The sequence below is a fragment of the Chionomys nivalis genome, chromosome 14 (assembly GCF_950005125.1).
Source record: "Chionomys nivalis chromosome 14, mChiNiv1.1, whole genome shotgun sequence".
Lineage (NCBI taxonomy): Eukaryota > Metazoa > Chordata > Mammalia > Rodentia > Cricetidae > Chionomys > Chionomys nivalis.
In genome coordinates, this window is record NC_080099.1 from 46,998,230 (window position 1) to 47,021,587 (window position 23,358).

The window sequence follows — 23,358 nt, forward strand, 5'->3', positions numbered from 1 at the left end:
TCACATGTATAAAATCCTGCAAATATGGTACCAATAAGAGAGAGAAAAGAAGTTTTTTTGTTTTTTTTTACATAGAAGGAAAAGACTCTAAGAACATCATTAAAACTATAACTAGGATGCATCTTCTAGCCATCCAGGTCAAAGAATTTTGATTCTAAACAATTAAAATGGTCTATGTGAAAAGAACTTCAAAAAAAAAAAAAAAACTCTAACTCAAAGTAAGGCAATTAATTACTACCCTGTATTCAACCATGACATTTTTCAAAGGAATCTATATTTAGAATATGTCAATTTATACGAAACTCACTTAAATGTAACAATTCATTCCTAGAAACACCAAGCTTAAGTCCTTTTTCTTTTATAAAAGACATATAAAAGCAACAGACTCACACAAGCTTTAATCTACTTCCATGATTACATAATATTAAAATCTCTACAATAAATCTGAAACAGGCAGGCACGCACGCGCGCGCGCGCACACACACACACACACCTTTCCATGTGACTCTGCTTCTTGTGATTTAACCATGAAGGACTCAAATGTTGCATTCAAGTCATCTCAGATGAGAATACTTTCATTCCAAACAGAAATTCACTCCATTACCATAAAATAAAATGTAAACAAAAATGCATAAAAATAACAAAAGTTTGATGTGACTGTTTAAAATCTACCAACAAAAAGGGTGAGAAAATAAAAAATAAATGGCAGATACTGTAGTAATAGCTGTAAAATTCAATGGCTTCTAATAAAGAAAAAGATCCATGTACTATTAGAAAAACAGGAGCTAACTACAAGTACTTGACAGAGAGAAAAACTACACGGCACACAGGCAAAATTAAAACAATTAATACTATTAGTAGGTAGAGCATGAGGTTATTTTCTTACACTGATGGTACAACAACCACTAGGTTTAGCCCTTTGGAGAAAATAGGATTATTCTCCTTCCCTCCCTCCACAACTCAAATTATCTCCCTAAAAACAAAATTGAGAAATTTTCATGTAAAAATAAAAGCACCAAATACAAGGGTATCTTTCAAGGTTAATCAGTGCTACAGGCCACACAATCCTTTTAAAACAATTTAAAAAGCAAATATTCATGAGAAAAAGTAGTAGTTAAATCATTTATAGTACTGTGGGTTAAAATAATATATTCTTAATAAATCAGCAATAAGAATAAGACTTTAAAGTCTTCTCAAGGAGGCTGGAGAGCGGGCTCAGAGATTAAGAATACTCGTCACTGATGCAGAGGACCCACATTTGGTTCCTAGCACCACATGGTGGTTTACAACTACTCATAACTGATGGCAACCAGGGCACCTAATTGCCTCTTCTGACCTCCATGGGTACCAGCAACACACATAGTGTATACATAAAAGAAAAACATTAATAAAGTAAAATAAGCAAATCTTTAAAACAAATGAACAAAAATCACCTTTTTCACCAAGTGTTTTTTTTTAAGTATTTATTTATTACGTATACAATGTTCTGCCTGCACATCAGAAGAGGGCACCAGATCTCATTACAGATGGTTGTGAGCCACCACGTGGTTCCTGGGACTTGAACTCAGGACCTCTGGAAGAACACCCAGTGCTCTTAACCTCTGAGTCATCTCTCCAGCCCCCATCAAGTGCTTTTAAATAATAACATGCATAATTATAAGCAATAATATCATCTTAATTAAGAGAATGTTTATGCCAAAAGGAGGGAATGATTATAGTTTGGTAATTTGGGAGAGTAAGAACTTATCATAGAAGCAGAGGAAAGTATAGAGTTATTCATATCAGACTGCTAACAACAATGCCTTAGGAGGAAAAAATGTGGGAGAGATGTAGGTAAAGAGAAGAAAATGATGGAAGGATCAAGCATGCATACCAACAACATCTATGTAAAAGCTTTGTGAATAAATTATTAAAAAGAATAATATTTGTGTGTATATAACTTTTTGTTTTTACTGTAAAGCTGTATTTACTAAGGTGAAATTTAATTTCTGATTTAAAAAGAAATACAGGCTACATAAGAAGAACCTATAGTTGAACTTGTGGACTATAGGACTCAGGGACTTCACTGGATCTTGGAACTAGGTTGGGACACAGAAAAGGGAAGTATGTTAACAGGAAAAATAAGGTGTATACTGGAAAAAGCTGTGGAACACTGCTCAAGAAAGAAGTAAACTACATCCCTCAGCTGAGGCTGGAAGAAGAAAAGTCAAAATGCTACTCTGTAGTCTCACAAGCAAAGCTGACCTCATGGGGTACACTGGGACACCTTTACAAGTACTGAAATAGTCCACACCCTTCACTCAAGTACTTAATGCTTTAGAGGCAGGCCTAATAGAAGCCTCCTGAATCCTGAACTATGACAATCTTAATCAGAATTCCCCAGGCTAACTGGATAGACATACACTGAACATCTCTCCAGATTAGAGATTGAAACTATCTCCTTTCTTCTCTATGGTGCAAAGATACTCTACACGCAAAGTAGAATCAACTGCCAGGAGTATCAGAACTGATTCCAAAGAATATAAGATCAAAGATTCCAGAGGACTTGTGATCAGAAATTAGGCATTATCCAGTATTATCCAGCAGAAGAAAAGAATAAGGTCCTTAAATAGAGTTAAGGAAGGCAGACTAAGATGTAACTCAGTAAGTAGTCAAGAATTTGGGCTAGCATGTGTAAAGCCCTAGATTTGCTACCTAACAACACAAAAAGAAAAAGAAAGAAGGGAGGGTTAATGTGGGTTCTCCTATCGCCTAGTTACCAATGCCATGTTCAAAACAAAACACATTTTGTGAAATTATCCTAAATCTCAACTTCCTGAATATATCACTGGTGAGATTTACACTGCATGTTTTATACTGATACCAGCTGGCACATGGCAGAAAGTACCTTCTGTTGATACACACTTCTTTCTCCTTAGAGCACAGCATCCATTTCTATCATTTTTTCAGTATCCCTTAAACCAAATATAAAAACTCTTTTTTCATGGTTAGAACTGTAATTCCAATATGAGGATACAGACACTATTATCACTAACAAAGCAGAAATTATGAGACGGGAATGGGGTCTTGTTTGTGTTATAATGATGATGTAATAATAGCAATTAAAAATTAAGAAAAAAATAAATTATGGGTTTCTGTACAAGAACCAGGGTTAGAAGTTAAAGACTATAGAAGATGAGCAAAAAACTGGAAAAGACAATAGTAAAAAGAGAAAACTTCCAAAATTATATTGAATAAAATTATAGTGAATGAAGACTTTCAACTTAGAGGAGAAAGGCTAATAAACTAATAAAGTGTACATAGACCTGGCACCTCAAGAAAAGCATCTAAAGAATATACTAAATGCCTAACAGCTATAAAGGTAACAGATTATTATTAAATACTGGTTAAGAAGAAATATATTATATAGAACAGTCTATAACAGGCTACCTATCCTAAGACACTCAATATAACATGGCCAAAAAAACAATTCAGATGTGAAACAAGACAAATGGTTTTATTCCACACGTGTGACCTTTATAGTTCATTGTGCTAAGACACTATAAGCTGATGCCACAACAGACAGAACAGGAAGTGACACATGGGGACTAAACATCTAAACAGGAATTGAAGCATGGGGACTAAACAGAGAGAACTGGAAGTCAAGCATGGGGACTAAGCAGACAAGCAAAGAGATGGAGATTATCTTCCTTGGGGGAACCAGAAAAGAAACAGGTTTTAGATAACAGGAGGAAGTAGAGTAAAATTCAGTGGCCTAAAGGCAAAGCAAACACTAAAGTATTTCTTCAAATTGTAACACCTGTTTGACAATCAATGACTCATTATAAGGCCAAAAGACTTAAAAGATCTTTGAACTGGGTGTGGTGCTGCATGTGTACAAATTCCTGCACTCCAGGACATGGGAGCAGAGCTACAAGCTCAAGCAAGCTTGACCACAAAAAGAAAGCGTGTCTTAATAAATATAGAACAGAAAAACCCAAAATCCGTTCAAGGAGATAATATATTCCTCTTAAAAATAGTTTTATAGGGGGCTGGAGAGATGGCTCAGAGGTTAAGAGCACTGACTGCTCTTCCAGAGTTCAATTCCCAGCAACCACATGGTGGCTCACAGCCATCTGTAATGAGATCTGGTGCCCTCTTCTGGCATGCAAGCATACATACAAGGAAGGAATGTATACATGATAAATAAATAAATCTTTAAAAAATTAGTTTTATATTACTTGTGTGTATGTACATGTAGTCTACTATATCTACATAAAATAATTTTGGAAGATACAAGAAACTAAATAGAAAACCTATTAAGTGGCTATAAAAGAAATGAGAAAGAAAGTACTCTTTTTATATATTCTTTCATACTCAACTTTTTGGAACTTATAAATTTAAAACCAATTTTGAAGGTTTTCAATGTTTTATCAGGACCAGTAAGATGGTTCAGTGAGTAACAGTGCTAGCCACTAAGCTAAACCACATAAGTTTGATTCTTAAAATTCACATAGTCGAAGGAGAAAACTGACCCCTTTAACACAATAAATAAATGTAAGCTAAATTTTTTTCAATTAAAAATGTTTTAACAAATATAAAGAAATGACATGTGTGTTGTGTGTTTCTTTAATCCCAGAAGCAAAGGCAGGCCCATCTCTCTAAGTTCCAGCCCAGCCAAGGCTATATAAGAAAGAGATCTTGTCTCAGAGAGAAATGGAAGAAGGGGGTGGGGGGGAAGATAACTCAATAAAAATCTCAGCTTAAGAATTGAAATCTTTGTCAAAGTATGAAATACCTGCCATTATTCTTACTTTGGGATATGACTACCAAAGCAAGTCACCACTGGATGAACGCACAGATACCATGTGACAGCAAGAGTTCACACTCCAAAAGCACAAGTGAGGACACTGCTCACAAGCACTGTAAGACTCTCCCTTAGTGAGAATCTTCCTCTGGTCTTTTAAAAACCCTGAGAGAGAAATATCCAATGTAACATAAAAGGGAGAAAGACGTTCCAGACTTCATATTGCCTTTTCTACTGTCTTTTTTAGTAACAAAGGCAATGTTTAAACTCATAACTGGATAATTATTCAATCAGCTATCAAGTCCCTGAATCAGCTATCAAGTCCCTGAAACAGTGAACTATAAAAAAAACCATAAAAGGTTGTTCATAATAGCTTTCCTACTAGCATTAGATTTTTCTTAAATAAGCACAAATACAAATACAACCTATAAAAATGAATAAGAAACATATATATTCAAATAGCAAGTCTATTTCAAATCCAATTATCAAAATCAAAAAGGAGTAGGAATAAATAATGAAGAGATTTTTATACAAAGAAGCCTATTCAAAACTGAATTCAGAGAATGAACATTGATGATCAGTCTCGCTTCCCTATGCCAGATAACTCAGAATGAACTATGAAGTATGCCAGAATCCAACAAAATATACATCTTAATAGTAAGAAGAATATAATATGAATCTGGGAATGAGGCCACCAACTTCACTCAAGATAACGGGGCACAATAAAATAAGTTCTGCAACAGTCAGTGGGGACCTACTTGCTAAAAATTAATTAATATAGTTTTCCGCCATTATTACCAGGGTCCACATAATGATCACAGCTGAAAGCAGAGAGGAGGAGTGACTCAAGAGAATAAGTATTTACCAACAGAATATTAAGTGCAATTACTTTACAAAACCCTTGGAAATCTTGCTTAAAAACAAAAAGAGGACTGGATGCTTCAACGGTTCAGTTATAAAGCAAACTACCAGTTTCTGTAATTGCAGCAACATTATAAAGGAGTGACCATGCCCTTGGCGCAGCTCTCCAGCCTCACAACATGTTAGGTGCATGAACACTGTCATCATGCCCAGTGCCCAGAGGCAGCAGACACTCAGGCAAGTTTAGGTAACTTTTCATACTGATGTAGCTATCAAGTATCAGAACAAAGTCTCTTCACAGACAATTGCTACATGTATTAGTAAACATGTCATTTCTGAAAACAAAGCTTCAAAATAAGAGTGTTTATCCCACAAACAAAACCAACCAATCTCACTAAGTGTAGTAGTTTGAATATAATTGGCCACCATAAACTCATAGAGAGTGGTACTATTAGGTGTGGCCTTGTTGGAGGAAGTGTGTCGCTGTGGACGCAGGCTTTGAGTCCCCTAAGTTCAAGTGCCTAGTTCACTTCACTTACTGCTGCCTGTGGGTCAAGAAGTAAGACTCTCAGCTCCTTCTATAGCTCACTGGGACTTATTTGGGGGCAACAAAGATACATAGTATTTCTCCTAGGGTGTCAATTGAGATGAACCTCCTCAAAATAAGTTTCCTGAGAACTTGCCCACACAAATCTCTACCAAAACAGATTTTACTTCCCACCACAACACCAGAAATATCAAGCTTCTAAGAGAGAGAAACAGAGAGCGCGAGAGAATATTTATTCCAATAAAACAATAATGAAGAGGCATTACATTTGACTTTTTCGATCAATGCCTTGAGTAACAAATTTGGCAGCACCATATAAGTATTGTGAAAATGACATAAGACCCAATATTTTATATTCTGAGTAAAAACATTAAGTATAAAAATCATCTTGAGTCTAGTGGTGGTGGTATACACCTTTAATCCCACCACTTGGGAGGCAGAGATAGGAGGACCTCTCCTCGAGGCCAGTATAGTCTACAAAGTCAATTCCACAAGAGTCTGCAAAGTTACAGAAAAACCCTGTCTCGAAAAAACAAAAAACAAACAAACAAAAAAAAACCTTAAAAAAGAAATATGATAGCTTTTAAAAAACATCAATTTCAATCTAGTTGCAGAAAAGGCTCTGGAATAATTTTTTAAATCACCTTTCATATGAATTTGTTAAATTTTGGTATGGCTGTAAACATCCACGGATCAATGTATCAGAGCATAGAGCAGGTTAATATTGATGGAGAAATCCTAGCAATATTTAGTTATGGTTAACATGACCTGCGTCTAGCAGCTATTCTTTTTATATTTCTATAAGGTATAATATATAAATTTGCATAATCTATAACGTTTTATTATATACACAGAATATAAGACTTGGTTTCTACTTATAAAATTCTTGCTAGTTTCTACAGTAGGAATGAAAAAACTCATGTGACAAAGGCTCAGGATTACTAAATATTGCAAAGGAAGCTGCCAATACTAACCAATACTTCATCAAAGAGTCTAGCAAGCTTGGCAGGAAGGCACCTTAGGTCTGCTGGACAGCACCAAACCTAACTGGACAGTGTCAAGACTATGGACTCCCTCGAGTATATCATAAAGACCTAATGAGGTCTGCATAACTAGCTGAAAATGCAGGCTGTTGACCAACAAAAAGAACCACTGATGGGACAAAAGAGAGTCAACCCACAACTTCTACTATACAATTTTATAAATCCTTCAGGTTCCAGTAAGCACCAGTATTTCAACCCAAATTCTCTAGGCTTACTAACTTTCTCTGCCCCCCTCAAATCCAGGTATGTAGCTAACATAATAAAGTTAAGATCTTTTCACAGTTCTTAGAATTTTATAATCAAATTCTAGGTGAATATATGTACAATTTTCTATTAAGAACCTAACATTTAAAAATATGGTAACTGGATCTAATTAATGGCTCAATAGCATCAAAAGCAGGTGGTACACGAGCCTAGAAACTTGAATTCAATCCCTGGAACCTACAAAAAGAGAACCAATGCTACCAAGTTGACCTCTAACCTCTATATGCATACAGACATATGTACGCATATGCCCATACATAAAATCATAATTTTTAATAAAATACTCTAAAGGCAAACAGTTTGCATTTCATAAATCCACCACTGCTTAATAGGAGACAAAATATAAATGAAAACTAGTCAGCTTGACTTCTGATTTCTCCATTCATAAACTATTTCTTTATATTTATTTACTTTTTAGTATTATATATCTGTGTAGGGCATGCTCATGCCACAATGTCAGAGTAGAGGTCAGAAGACAGACAACTTATAGAAGTCTCTTCTCTCCTTCTACCGTATGGGTTCATACAGGCTTAGCATAGTAAGCACCTTTACCTGCTGAGCCATCTTCAACAATTTTTGCCCTGAAAGAAACAATTTTTGATGCAGCAACTTTTAAAAGTACTCAACATTTGTGTAATTTAAGTAAAATAGCGACCAAAAACTATAGGCTATTATTGTATTCAAGACAAAGGTAGACCAACTTCACATACAATACAGTTTTAGAAACTACCCATTTAATTTTGTCTATAACAGATGTAGGCAATGTTCAGAATAGGAAAAGAAAACATTCTCTACATCATACAGGATAAACAAATTGCCTGAATTCCTATAGAAAATGATTTATTATTATTATTATTATTATTATTATTATTTGCTATTACTATTATCTGTGTGTGCACACATGTGTGCATGGAATGGAGATGTTGGTACCTGTATGTGTGCATGCAGAAGCAAGAGAAGGGTGTCAGGTATTTCCCTCCATCATTCTCCACCTTTTTTTTTTTTTTTTTTTTTAAAGCAGGGTCTTCTCACTGAATCTAAAGTTCACCATTTCAACTAAACTGGCTGGCCAGCAAGTCAGCAAGTTCCCAATCTCCACGTTGCAATGCTGGGATTGCAGGCACAACGTAGTCATATTTAACTTTTACACAGATGCTTGCACAGTCAACTGTTCTTATCCACAAAGCCCTATGACTGCCTTACCTTTATTCTGTTGTGTGTGCCTCTCTTGGGTTTAGGGAAAGTAGAGCTAAGCTCCAAGCCTAACTGTAGTGATCTTAATGGGGCCTTAAGGGATGTTCGACATTCTCTTCCTTCGCCCACATTAAATACACACACACCCTAAAACTGTTGATTCACCGGATTCTTAGCTGCCAAAAAAAGTAGACTAGCTTAGTGTTTGACATTTCCTTTTGGCAGTCATTAGTCCTTAATGTGTCACTGTCTATAGAGGATAAATGAAATTGTTTCCTTCATTTCTACTTCTGCAGTTCATTTTCTTGGACCTCAGAAAATGCACTAAAGATTAAATCTATCCTAGAAGAAAGCTGACTTCTTCTGTATTATATTACAGAAGATTTTGTAATATAATAACAATGATGATCAAAACACCCCCCACAACCCTTTTTTCACTAGACTGAGTCAGTCCTGGCTTCTTACACAATACCTTCTATTGAGAGGCAAATTAAAGAAATGGGGGGAAAAATAACCCCACAGAGATTTTCTAAAGTTGCTTGATGTTGTTGGTGAGCTACTCAATGGCATGAGAAAAGGGACTGCTAGCCAGTTCTGCTTTGTAAAATAGTTTTAGTTCCCAATAATCTAAATTGCTGCTATTACTTGCTAACTAATCAAACCCACGATTATTCAATTCTATCTCCTATCACTCTCTTCACTCTCTTCCCAATTCCACCCGTCTCTGTGTATCTTACCTAATATCAACATGCTCCAGTGCTTTAGAATGGCAATGTGCTTCTGTTGTACTAATACAATCTACTTTAAGTCAGAGTTCTTCATTCTTATCTTTGTACCCCAAAATGAGCACCAAAAGGGGGAAATGAGATCAAATATGAGTAAAGTTGTAAATGGAATACTATCAAATCAGGCTCCCTCTAACTAAGGGTGGTACCTTTTCAAAGCTAACTGTCAAAGCAAAGACTCTAAAATAATGCTGGAGAGATGGCTCAGCGGTTAAGAGCACTGGCTGCTCTTCCATAGGCCCTGAGTTCAATTCCCAGCAACCACATGGTGGCTCACAACCATCTGTAATGAGATCTGGCGCCCTCTTCTGGCATGTGGGCATACATGGAGGCAGAATGTTGTATACATAATAAATAAATCTTTAAAAAAAAAAAAAGAAAGAAAGAAAGAAAAGCAAGGGGCCTGGGATGTAGTTCAGTGGCAATGAGTAGAAATTTTCAGTTCAATCTCCAACACCTCCATAATATCCTCCACCCCCAAATGCTTAAAGCACCTAAAATTCTAAGTTCTCAATAAAAAAAACTAGTACGTAAGGCACAAGCTAGCCCAAATAAACAACATCTATCCCATCACTATCATTTATTACATTTTATTTAAAATCTAGTAAACAAAAATGAAAATGAAGACCACTAAATTATTACAGCCAAATAAATACACTGCCTCCTGCCACACACAATAGATCTTTAAAAATAAGGCTAAGGCTGGGTGTGGCAGTGTGACTGTGGCAGCACATGCCCTGTGACCAAGCACTTGGGAAGTAGAGAAGATGAGGCGTTCAGAGTCAGCCTTGGCTACCAGGGAAGAGAGAAGGGGAAGTAAGAGGAAGACTCGCTCTCTCTCATTCATGTTGCTTCTCATCAAAGCCTCTCAGAACCTCTCTGTGCTCTAGTATTTTCCTCCTTTAGTTTCCACTGCTAACTAAAACATCACCCTATTATTTACATAGAAATCCCTGGAGAATTTAGCTGAAACTAGCAAGTCCACCAAGTGAAGAGTAGGGGGCTAAGTGGGATAAAATAAAAACTGCTTGTGGCTGCAGGAAGAAATGACAGTAAGGACAGCATCCTTAAACATCTAATACAATAATACTCAGCCACAATAACGATAAGCAACATCACTTTCTTAACTTTTCATAATGGGATTTCCCAAACATATCTTAGTCGGGTTTCTGTGATAAAATATTATGTCCAAAAGCAAGTTAGGGAGGAAAGGGTTTATTTCAGTTTACATGTCCAATTTTTCACCAATAAGACAGCATTTTTTTCTCTCCCAACCTCCCATTCCCAGTATTGACTGGTTTAGCGTGGTACTTTCTATATAGACCCAGACTGGCCTCAAACTCAAGAGATCCACCTGCCTCTGCTTCTCAAATTCTGAGATTAAATGTGACTCAAAGCAGGGAAAAGTAACTCCAACCAAGAATTCAGAGTAACTTTAAAGAGCAATTAGCAAGGATGCCATGGCATGTGATGACAAACTGCATTCTACTTCACAGACTAACATAAACTGCAATAATCACAAAACCAGAAACTAGAATATGTGCAACTATAAAAACACAGCAGGAGGTTGATTGTTCCAACACATCTGAAAATACAATTTGCAAGACAACGTACAGGTCAAATGTTACTTTAGCATAAAGCAAACTTAAAACATCTTCCTTGTAAAAGTTTTCAAGTCACCCCACTATAAAAAGGCCTTACAGCCACTTTTTGAGAGTGACCAAAGAAACAGTCATTCTTTGGTTCAATATGGCAAGTGTTCCACTTTTAAATAAACTATATAGTGTAGTAGTACTAATTAGTAACCATCAAGTGATCACAGACATCCTCCACCACACAAAAAAATGAGGACATGCACTCAAGAAAATATTATCCAATGCAAACTTTTGTTCTTCTAATTTTGTGTTATGACAAAGATGTGTCAACCAAGAAGGCAATTTTCAATAGAACAAACAGGCCTGAAATCAAAGCTGGAAATATCCTGACAGACAATCTATCTGTCCTGGGGAAGAACAGTTTTAAAGCAGAGCTTACAGAAGAACTAGAACTGCCTGTCATAAAGCATCTGAACAGGCAACTCTAAACAACCGTATTTTGGAAACTGGGGAAGGGACATGCCACCCTAAATCGAAAAGAGCATGCAGATGGCTGGCTGGAGCACTGGCAAGAACCATTAATCCCAGCCCAATCATCCTATTAAGAGCATTCAGAAGTTAAAGGTTCAAGGTCATCGTTTCCAACAGCAAACTTTGCTTAAGAAAATAAAATAAGGGGCTGGAGAGATGGTTCAGTGGTTAAGAGCACTGGCTGCTCTTCCAGAGGACCTGAGTTCAATTCCCAGCAACCACATGATGGTTCACAACCATCTGTAATGAGATCTGATGCCCTCTTCTGTCGTACAGATGTACATAAAGACAGAGCACTCATATATAAAAAGTAAATAAATTAAAAAAAAGATTTAAAAAGAAAAAGAAAACATTATCTTAATAAGTACTTACTACCTTAAGCCCTCTGAAACACCTCACTATTCAAAAACAAGATTTTTAGATGAATGAGGAAAAAATATTCATATAGAAAGTTATCATTCATATGTGCATATTATATATACAATGCATATTTATGTGTTGTAACTAGGACTTACTATGAAGCCCAAGCTGATCTGAATTTACTATGTCGCCCAAGTGAGACTTAAACTTGTGACCCTCCTGTTTCTGTCTCCAGGGTGATAGGATAATAAGTGTGAAACACAATAGCCAACAGGCTTTCAGTTTTAGATATTTGTCCTATAAGGGAGGAGTACAGGGCACAGGAGTGGGGGAATTACAGGAAAGAATTTGAAAAAGTGAGAAAGAGTTAACATCCAAACTAAGTGCTTCCCCTTACTATATAATGCAAAGGGAATATTAACTGCATTATAGTCATGCATTCCACACAAAACTAGTAGCAAATCAAATTAAAATGTTCTGCCTGATATATTAGCATAATGAAGTCTCCTCAATATATGTCCAGCTCAATTAAAAAAACTGGTCAATTACTGTGTTCTTTTAAGGTCTTACAATTACCACATTTTAGAACGAAACAAAGATAAGGGCTGGAGAGTTTGGAGCTCAGTAGTTTGGAGTACTTACTGCTCTTGCAATCAGTTCCCAGCACTCACATGATGACTCATAACCATCCATTAACTCCAGATCCATGAGATCTGATGCCTTCTTCTTGACCTCCACAGTTACCAGGAACATGGGTGGTACAAAGAAATATGTGCAGGTACAATACTCAGACATATAAAAAGTGTATTTTAAAACAAAGATAAAATGTATCCTTAGGAGCTGAACTGACAGCTCAGTAGTCAAGAGCACTTGTTCTTTTTTTTTATATGCTCTTTCTTTTTTTAATATTATTTATTATGTACACAATATTCTGTCTGTATGACTGAAGGCCAGAAGAGGGCGCCAGACCTCTTTACAGATGGTTGTGAGCCACCATGTGGTTGCTGGGAATTGAACTCAGGACCTTTGGAAGAGCAGGCAATGCTCTTAACCACTGAGCCATCTCTCCAGCCCCAAGAGCACTTGTTCTTGCAGAAGGTCACAATCATTCTTAAGTCCAGTTCAAGGGGATCCCTAAGCCTTCATCTGACCTGAGGGCACAAGGCACACACATGGCAAAGATATACATGAAAGCAAAACATTCATAAAATAAATAAATCTTGGGGGCTTTTTATTTTGTTTGTTAATGTATCTGTAAGAAACATTCATCTTGGTTGAGCACAGTGGAAGCTCACAGTTGGAATTCCGGTACTCTAGGAGGCTGAGGCAGGAAGAGGGCCTAAGTTTTAAGGCTAGCTTGGGCAGCATATGGCGAAACTAAAACAAAAAGGAGGAAGAAGAGGAAAGAAATACAGGCAGGCAGGCACAGATACAAATAAACATGTCCTTACCATCTTTGGTAAGACCTGTAACCTAAAACTAAAGTTCTAATCATATGGAAATAAAAGGCATTTGTATAATGACTATTATACATGGGTTACTGTGCCATTCTGGACATTCACCCACCTTAGCTGGTTGGTTATTCAATTAGAATTATCCAACAGAAATAATATACAAATCAAAAATATATACCACAAATAGGCTTTTAAATTTTCTAAGGCTCACTTTTAATAAAGCACAAAATAAAATGAGATTTTACTTATTTTGATACTTATCAATAAACTATTTTACATTCTTTTTGCATACTAAGTCTTTGAAATCTGGTATTTAGTTTATATATACATTATAGTTATAAAATACCACCTGTTAAATTTCAAGTATTCTGGCTATAGGAATGGCTAACACAAGAAAAAGCACAGAGCTAGAACTATGTATGTCCACAGAATAAAACTTGTTCTCACCAATGTTACAAGCTCTCACTCCAGTTATATATGACCATACACTGTTGAGGAAGACTGCTCAAGACAAAACCAAATGGATTTCATTTCAAAAATTGAGTGTCCTGAACATTTTGTTAAGCTAACCTGACAACAAACTGTAAATCCTACTTAAACAAGTACTTTGTGCTTATATACAGAACCAAGTATTAAGGTTTAAAGGAAATTTATTTTCCTCCTTTGAGACAGGATTTTACTATATAGCCTAGACTGGTCTCAAACTCGGTCCTCCTGCGTGTTTCCTGAGTGCCGAAAATGATTAAAGCATGCACAGCCACACCAGGCTTAATTAATTTCAATCCACTTACTTTGAAATCCTCAAAGATTATGACACTCATCCAAAGCTGTTTTTACTCTCTAGAACCTCCATACCCAGTGCAACTTTAAGTCGATAGATGAGAAGCAAAATAAATTGAACCACAATCACCAGGTTTCATTTTAATGGAATTGAGCAGGCATTTGTAGAACCACAAGGATCTACTCTAGACCCTTCTCCTATGATGCCTCTGTGGCATTTCCTTGTTAAGTAGAGTCAGCTGTATTACTTTTACATCAGTATCTATCACTTACACAGTCTACACAGTGAGTGAACTCAAGACAAGACTACCTAACCTTCCATCCCTTGTCCTTAAGAGCCTTTAAAAGGGAATTTGGTAGTCACCTAATTTAAGTTTGATCTCATTCTAAACTAAGATATCACTTTTACTAATTATCTACTTCAGAGTCCTTGGGTTTAGATTGAGTTTTTTTTTCCACGCATGCATATTCTTAGCAACATGGATATCCGAAACTGTTCATTTTCCTCATTCTCCCCATGAATTCATTAAGTGTACTTTTACTGAGTACTTCTTCTAGCAGTATACAGACCATAAGAGCCTTTTTTAGTTTAGTCTTCCAAAAGTTTAAAACCTACTTTCAGAAATTATATTAATAAAGGAAATGCAATTAAATAACAATTCAAGGAAGTATACAATTAAGTGAAAAATCGCAAACACTGAGGAGATAATAAATAATGGCACAGTTCAAAATGGCCTTCAGCAGGAGATGGAGGGAAACGTGGAGACTTCAGTAACAATAAAGAGATAGGCTTGACTTAATCTCACCCAGCAAGACAAAGAGAAAAATGGAGAAAATCAAGCAAGCTTAAAGTAAAAAAAAAAAGGGGGGGGGGGCGGGGAGGACAACTCCTGAGTCCTCTGCAAGAGCATAAAGTGCTCTTAACTGTATAATGGATGAGTGGCACAATTCTCAACCTCTCTTGTGAGAGCGCTAATGTTAATTAAGCACTTAGCATTTTCTTTTTTTTTACTATTTTTGTGTATATGGATGGATGGATATATACACCTGCCATGTGTAGCCAGGTGTCCTCAGAGGCCAGACAAGGGTGTCAATACCATCTGAAACTGGAATTACAGATGGTTATTAGTCACAATCTGGGTGCTGGGGATCAAACTTAGGTCCTCAGCAAGAGCAGCCCATGTTCTTAACCAATAAGCCATTTCTCCAGGCCCCAATTACCATAAATTTTTTTACTGTACCATTAGTGACAGTCTTATCAGGTAGTTCTGAACTGCCCAATAAAGTGTTGGAAAATGAACTTGGGTCCCTGGAAGAGTAGGAAACACTCTTAACTACCGGGCCCTCTTTTCAACTCTAACTCTATTAATTTTAAGATAAAGTCTCACTATGTATTACTGGCTAGCCTGGAACTCACAGAGACTCAATTGCCTGTAAAGTGTGTAGGCTATCACTCCTGGCTTTTATTAAATCTTGACAAGACTGAGCCTTTTAATGTTCCATGAACTGATGATGAAAAGAAATACCCAAAGATAATTTCCCAATCTGAATCTCAAGAAAAGTTCTTTCATGACCCCCACAATAATATTTAAACTTTAGCCTAAACATCAAATATTATCTTAGTGCCCACCAAAGAGTACAACACTGTAGTCTTAGTATATATTTTTTGTATGAATGTTTATACATTTTCCTATATCCATAACATAAAGAAAGTAAGACTACTTGTATGGCAGCCAAGGAAGAAATCACATTACTCATGACCAGGGTGACTGGGTAGAGTCTGAGCAATCCCATAATTTCAAGGGCTATTTTGTAGACTATTTACAAAGTTCTGTATGATTATCATATGCCTACTGGAATATACTCAAAGTAGTTTTTTGATCACAACTGCACTGAACACTTCTATATGACGCTCCACATACACGCTCTGGCTCATGATTCTACATTATCAGGCACCCTTCAACCGATACACTTTTTCAAGATTTTATATTCAATCCACAGACAAGCATTTTTTAATGAATCCCATATATCCACTTGTAACTCTCACTACTATCTAATTCAACTTCTAATCTCATTTTTCATACGTAGATTGCCTACAATCAAAGCGTGGCAACAACTTAAAATAATATGTTTCACTAACTTCACATATGGTTAAATTAGGTAAAAACAGAAAAGCATTCATCTTCACCCTGGGAACAGCATCATGGCTCACCATTACCCTTTCATTGATAAAGGCATGTAAGTGAACAAAACAACATGTGTAGCAAAGAACATATGAGAAAAGATTATCAACCAATATCTTTATTTGTAAAAGTGATAATTAAATAAGTAAAACAAAATATAAAATCCTAGGAATAACTAATTTGTTTCATCACTTCTCCCTTTAAAACACGTTACTTTGAAAAATGTATTAATAGTTAATGAAACAGTTCACTATTGTACACAGAAACAATATCTTCATTATACCAAGTGCTCAGCGATGAGGTTATTCATATTCAGCACACCACAATCAAAGATTCACATCCACTATTATTTACACAAAGCAAAGTAGTGTCAGCATGGGGCAGTCAGTCTAGCAGGGGCACAGGAGAGCCTTTAAGATACTTTTATTATTTATTCCTTCCTTAGAACAGCAAAATACCGGGTATACAATCTAATTTAGTAATTTTAACCTAGAACTAAATAACTGGAGTGGCAGAAGCTTAAGGGAAGGGGAAGGAAAGGCACATAAAGATAAAAAACCAACAGTTATGGTATTTTCTATAGTTAAAAAAGTCAAATATCAAATTTTATAATATTGTTTTCTTTCTTATATGTGTTTCCTTTTATATATGTGCACATATGTGCACATGTGTGTGGAAGCCTCTGGTGTCTTCCTCGGTTGCTCTCCATTATTCATCTTTTTAGACAGGTTTCTTACTGAGTTGGGAGCTCACAGGATTTGGCTAGATTGATTGATTAAGAAGACCTAGATATCCACCTGTCTCTGCCTCCCAGTTCTGAGATTATAGGTAAGCACCACCGTACCTACTTTTTAAATAGGTGCTAAGGACCTGAATTCAAGTCAACACCCTTGCACAGCAAGACTTTAAAGACTGAATCATCTTTCTAGCCCCACATGTAGTAGGTAAAACACCACACTAAATAAACAAACAAATAATAGGTGAGTGAGTGAATAAATAAATGAAGAGAGAGAGAGAAAGAGAGAGAGAAAGAGAGAGAGGAGAGGGAGAGTTTTTTTAGGGGGTCACCAACAGACATCTTAGTTCAAAGAGAAATTCTGACACTCACATTGCCCATGTATTCTGAAAGCAGGTCCTGTAGAGCCTGGCGGACAGCATTACATTCTGCCACAATGCGCTCACGACGGTCATCACGCGTGCAGGAGGAGTCAGCCATCAGGGCAGCTCCACTAATAATGCTTTCCAAGCGCTCCTCCAGTGAAGGTCTAAAGCGTTCCTCGCTGAAGCTCAAGGGATCCACAATGATTTGTTTCTACAGAGAAAGTGTTACTGATATCAATACTCATTTCTGTTCCCTCAGTTATTCTAAAGGCAAGGAAAGTACTGATTAAAAATATCAAGATGTAATTCCAGGGCTAGAGAGATGCTCAGTGGTTAAGAGCACTAGCTGTTCTTCCAAAGGGCCCATGTTCAATTCCCAGCACCCACATGGCAGCTCACAACTGTCTGTAACTCTAATTCCAGGGGATCTGATACCTTCACACCAATACACATAAAATAAAGTGAAATAATTTTTTTAAAAAAATGCAATCCCAACCTAAAATGCGTTCTTTATAACAGACAAAGGTAGTTCCATGTGAGTTGCAAAATCGTATCAGTAATCAGTTCTCAAAGAGAGCACTATTTGCCAAACAGGGTCTGAATAAAATATGTTATCACAAATGAAAACACAATATACCATGTTCACATTACTTTCCCTAAACATCTAAAGGTCAGCCTGCATAGTACTGGTTATTAAAATTATCAAATGATAATTATAAGGAAAATAAGAACTCTCTTTATGTGCAATCTGTAACTGCTGTAAGACAGATTTAAACAATTAAAGTACTGGCTTTTGTTCCTCAAGAAATTCATTTATAATGAACTTATAGTCAACTACTCACATGTCTATTAAATACAACTGACCTTCGCACCAATAAATGTCTATCCAAATATTTTGGTTTTAATTTTGTTTTCTTCACAGAATTATGTCATTAATAATTTCAAGTTAAATGTCATTTCCTTTTCCTGCCAAAAGCTTGGTATTTTTCAAAGAGAAAACATTTCTCTTTCCTTCCAAAGAACCTTGGGTTTTGAAAGTGATCATGCAACACCTCCAGTTAATCATTAGGCTACATGTTAGCTGGATGTTTTTCTTGCTAGACGTGGTGATTACAGGATTTCTCTGATCAAGGTTGAATACGAGGCTGGAAATGTAACTCATTAGTAGAGCACTAGCCTGACCATGTGTAAGGCCCCGCATTTAATCTCCAACACTTTCAAGTCCTGGGGGAGGACTTGATACCTTCTGGACCACAGAAATGAAGAAGAAATGGTCACAGATTTGAACACTGTCACAGAACTATGATGTAAAGATTATCTAGTACAGCCCCGTCATCTGACAAATGAAGAAACTGTGACCCTAAAAGACAAGTGTTTCTAATCTACTATTCAATTTAGCGCAAACATGGTCCTTAGTACCTTGAAAAGACAAATACTTAATGTTACCAAGTTTGAAGCAGAAGAAAACAATGGTAAGAGTATGTTACAAGACACAGCCTAACAATTGTAAAGGTCATTCCATGTTTAATTCTGTGAGAGAATTAGAGGCTAGGTTCAGTGTTATTTTGCCTAGCATGAATGGATGAAACCTTGAATTTAATTTTCTGCGATATAAAAAAATTTTTTTTTGATAAAAATTCAATGCAAATACCATTGTCTTTAGGCATAACACTATCTTCCTCTTCTCATGCTTTATGAAAAGTTCTGAGTCAGTGCATATAAGCAAAAAAACAATTTTCCATGTTCAATATAGGGAAGACAAAATGCCAAAATTAAAAAAAAAACTGTTGAAAACAAAATATATTTCATCACATTGATGCTATACTTCAAAACATTTCAATTACGAAAGTGATTGCGACCTATACCTGTTTTTTCCAACAATTGGTTTAAAACAAAGTTAGTCATGGTGGCACGAGGGGAGGCTGAGGCATGATGGTAGGACAGAGATCTGCCTGGGCTACATAGCCAGACAGACCTAGTTTCAAAACAAATCTCAGACTACTGCCATCTACTGGAGGCCATGACTTACTTTGGGTTAAAATTAAAAACAAAGCACAATACATTAACGTGAGGACCAAAGATAATAGGAGATACACATCATATACATAGGAGATATAGGGCATAATCTATAAAAGCGTTATTATAAAAATTTAATTTCAAATCTGTTTCAATGTGTTTAAATTTTTGTGTTCATGAGTCAAAGCAAATCAGAGTACAGAAATCTTTCCATACAGTCAGGTAAGATTAACATGACTGCAGTGTAATTTATATACCTCTCTCACTAGACCATCAGTCCCCTGAGACAAAGCCTACACACACTCTGTTTGCTTCTGTATCTCTCACAGGTCCGTTTGCCAGATGGTCAAAATCCTGGTTGGAATGAACCAGACTCAGAGTCTCAATAAGGACCATATTAAAAGGAAAAAGCATGACCACACAGGAAACATAAGTTGCATAAAAGAATGCAGAAGTTTAGCCACATTACAAAAAGAGAGAAAGAAAAAGAAAAATGCTTTTAGCCAAGTTACAATAAAGCAAATTTATGATTTATAATAATTTCTTCTACTTAGATTACAAATTTAATTGGAAGATGAGGTTTCATCACAAGCCTTGATCATATTTCCCCAGGAACCAGTTATCTTTTGGCAAATGGTGAAGAGCCCCAAGTTTCCTTCCAAATATAACTTACATCAAAGTTGTTGAGAGCATATGCCAGCTCTCCACCGCCGCCACCCTGGTGCTGGGAGGCATCATCCGATGCAGTAGCCTGGGCTGCATTAGAAATGCCTGTGACAGCTTGCTGTAGCTGCTTGTATATCAAGTCCCGGTTGGCTTTATAGGCTGCAACATCAGGGTGCTGTAGGCATGCCTGCGATGCAGTATAAAGGATTGGAACATTTTTCTGCAGGATTCCTCTAGCTGCAGCCATCTGATCACGATGGCCCACATCTTTCAGTTCCTAAAATAATAAAATAAGAAATTGGTAGGTTTTTATAAGGGTTCTATTCATATCAAGACATATCTGTGTTGACCTAGCCCAAAATTAAGACGGAGCTCTGACATCACAAGTCTCAGGCCATGTGATGTGGTCATTTGTGTGTAAACTCTGTGTTTAATTTTTTCTTATGCAAAACAGGAACAGTATTACAGCTGTTTTAGCTCTTTGAGGAATAAAATGGAATAAAGTACCTAGAACCAAGAAAGTACTAAATAAGGCATGAAATAGAAGTCACAACAGAAAACATCTTGATCAGGTCCATATAACTAAAATAGATATATAAGTACATACAGATAAATTTAAAGGAAATAGTATGAAATTTTAAGTTACCTAAGTTTATTACAAGAATTTTGTGAAAAATGAAACACAACATCCTTTGTATATGAACTTTGCAAATCAACTAGGTACGGATATGACCAGCAATTAATTCTCATAAGTACACAACACCTCTTCCCTTTTTTTCCTACCCAGAGGAACAATTCAGAATATAAAACAATACTCTCTTCACAAAGAAAAATCAATCAGGTCACTAGCCATTAAGTCATAAAGTGAAGGCTCATATTCCATGATTTCAATTCATGCTTATAATATTCTATAAATGTGGTCTTAAGCGAAAATGTCCTTCTTCCATTTCCTCTACCCCATAAGTACAAGGACATGAGGCTGCTGGCAGTATTCCAACTAATGACATCCAGAACACTAAGTGGGATGGGTATGCTAGGTAATAAGGACACACAAGATGGGAAGGAAGCACGGCTGGCACCCAGCCATTACTGAAACGTAAAAAACACAGGAATCTTTGGTAAATGTGGATCACTATACAGAAGAGGAATAACCCTAAACTCTAAATCTGCTCCAACAGTATTTTACGTATGAATATAAATTTTCAGCATTAACGTCACTAATTAAGTACTAGAATACAAATTTAAATGATTTTAAGATTAGTATTACATGTATGAACTGTAGTGATATTTCATTTGTATTTTAATAAATATTAAAGATTGCCTGAAGATCAGTAGTAAAAAAGCCTCACTGGTTAAATCCCAATAGCTATGCTAGTTTGCTACAGAAATCAGGCACTAGTGGTGCACACCTTTGATCCCAGCCCTAGAGAGGAATATAAAACAGGAAGAGACATCTCTCAGACACAGTTTCATTCTGAGGATTCCTGGAGGTAGGATCGCCATTTTGGACTGAGGTAGAGGTAAGTGGCTGGCTGTTTGCTTTTCTGACCTTCAGGTTAGACCCCAATATATCTGTCTTCTGGGGTTTTATTAATGAACAGGAAAATTTAAATAATGTAGAAAAGTCAAATACTCAGAAGTCTCACTTAGCTATTTAATGGCTCTCTTTTCTAGACAACTTCTTAAACATTAGAGACACTACTAAGTGGTTCCTTTCTTCTGAAACTTCAACTCCACATATATTTGGGGGTTTACATCTTCATTCAAGCCTTACACAGTGACAGTTTACTTTTCGACCTAGAATTCTTTTCTCATTTGGAACTTGAATTTTTGAGTAATAGCTCACAGGATGCCGAATGCCCTGTAGCTTAGCACATTAGGCTGAATACTCAGAAACAGAATCCTGTGGATTTAGACTGTGACTCATTTCAAGACTCAAGTTATGCAGTCGTGATCCAGACACAGCAAGCAAGATGTGACTGCCTCGCCGAAAAACGTACCAAGCCACGTGGCTAACACAGACAAGAATTATGGGCTAATATAAGTTATAAGAGTTAATAAGAAGCCTGAGCCAACCAGTTTATGATTAATGTAGACCTCTGTGTGTTTTTTTGGGACTGAATGACTGCAGGATTGGGCGGGACAGAAGCCTCGGCCAACAAATGGTGCCCAACGTGTGGACGACTGCATCCACAGAAAACCTGACAGAGCTTGGGAAGTTATTCTAGACAGAAAAGAATAGAGTTAAGCACGGCTTACTGATAGCATCACTTTCTCGGGTGGGATCTGCTTGCTAGAGGCAAGCACTCTCATTTAAGAAAGGTTTCCTGACTCAGCTTTAGCTGCAAAACCTTGCAGCTCTTTTAAGAGGTCCTGCCATGAAATACTTAAATGGTGTTAACTGAAAGCTAACCACATGCTTTTTGGTGGCAGGGACCTTGAAACACCATAGAGTTGTGGCAATAAACATGGCTCTGGCCAGTACCCAGGCCATGAGGCTAGAATTTCAGAAAGCTAAGGAATGGGCTTGGATCCAGCCATCAAAGCCACAGCTTTAATCCTAGCAATAATGTTTAGCAAATTAAAGACTCATGTGGTCAGAAAAAAAGAGATATACAGTAAAGATAGATTCAAAGATGAAAAAGCCACTGAACAATTTACAGTGTGTTTAAAAATATATGTAGACTGGGGGGGGGGGAGAAGGATAAAGTCCTTAAAGAAAAAAGAAAAAAAGAGAGTAGTTGGGTGTGATGGCACACATCTTTAATCCCAACACTTGGTAGGCAGAGGCAGGCAGATCTCTGTGAGTTCAATGATAGCCTGGTCTACAGAGTTAGTTCCAGGACAAAGATACACAGAGAAACCCTGTCTTAAAAGCCAAAAATTAAAAATAAAAGAAATAGAGTTTAAAATAAAGCCACGTAAAGATGAAAAATATACAGAGAGAGTCTGGATACTGCATGTTGTTGTGTTGTCTTTAAATTGTTTGATGGCTGAGAAAAGAGCAAAAGCTGCTAAAAGATATTTGATTATAAATACTGCTGGATTAATCTAACATATATATTTTGAAAATGCCTTGACTTCAAATTTTAAGTCAAAAGATATGTTCCTTTGGAGAAGAGGTTTTGCTTTTGTTTTCACAGCAAATGAGAGGCTGTGGATTCATTCTGGATTAGGAAAAATCAGGTTTGA

General features: G+C 36.6%; 1 protein-coding gene across 1 annotated transcript in view; it reads right to left on the minus strand.

The window, feature by feature from the left end:
* Nucleotides 1-23,358, minus strand: part of Ctnna1 (catenin alpha 1) — a 121,966-nt gene that overhangs the window by 52,291 nt on the left and 46,317 nt on the right. The window contains exons 6-7 of the mRNA XM_057788402.1: nt 20,174-20,443; nt 17,492-17,695 (exon numbers count right to left, since the gene is read on the minus strand). Coding sequence (XP_057644385.1) covers nt 17,492-17,695; nt 20,174-20,443 — 474 coding nt within the window. The remainder of the gene's footprint in view (nt 1-17,491; nt 17,696-20,173; nt 20,444-23,358) is intronic.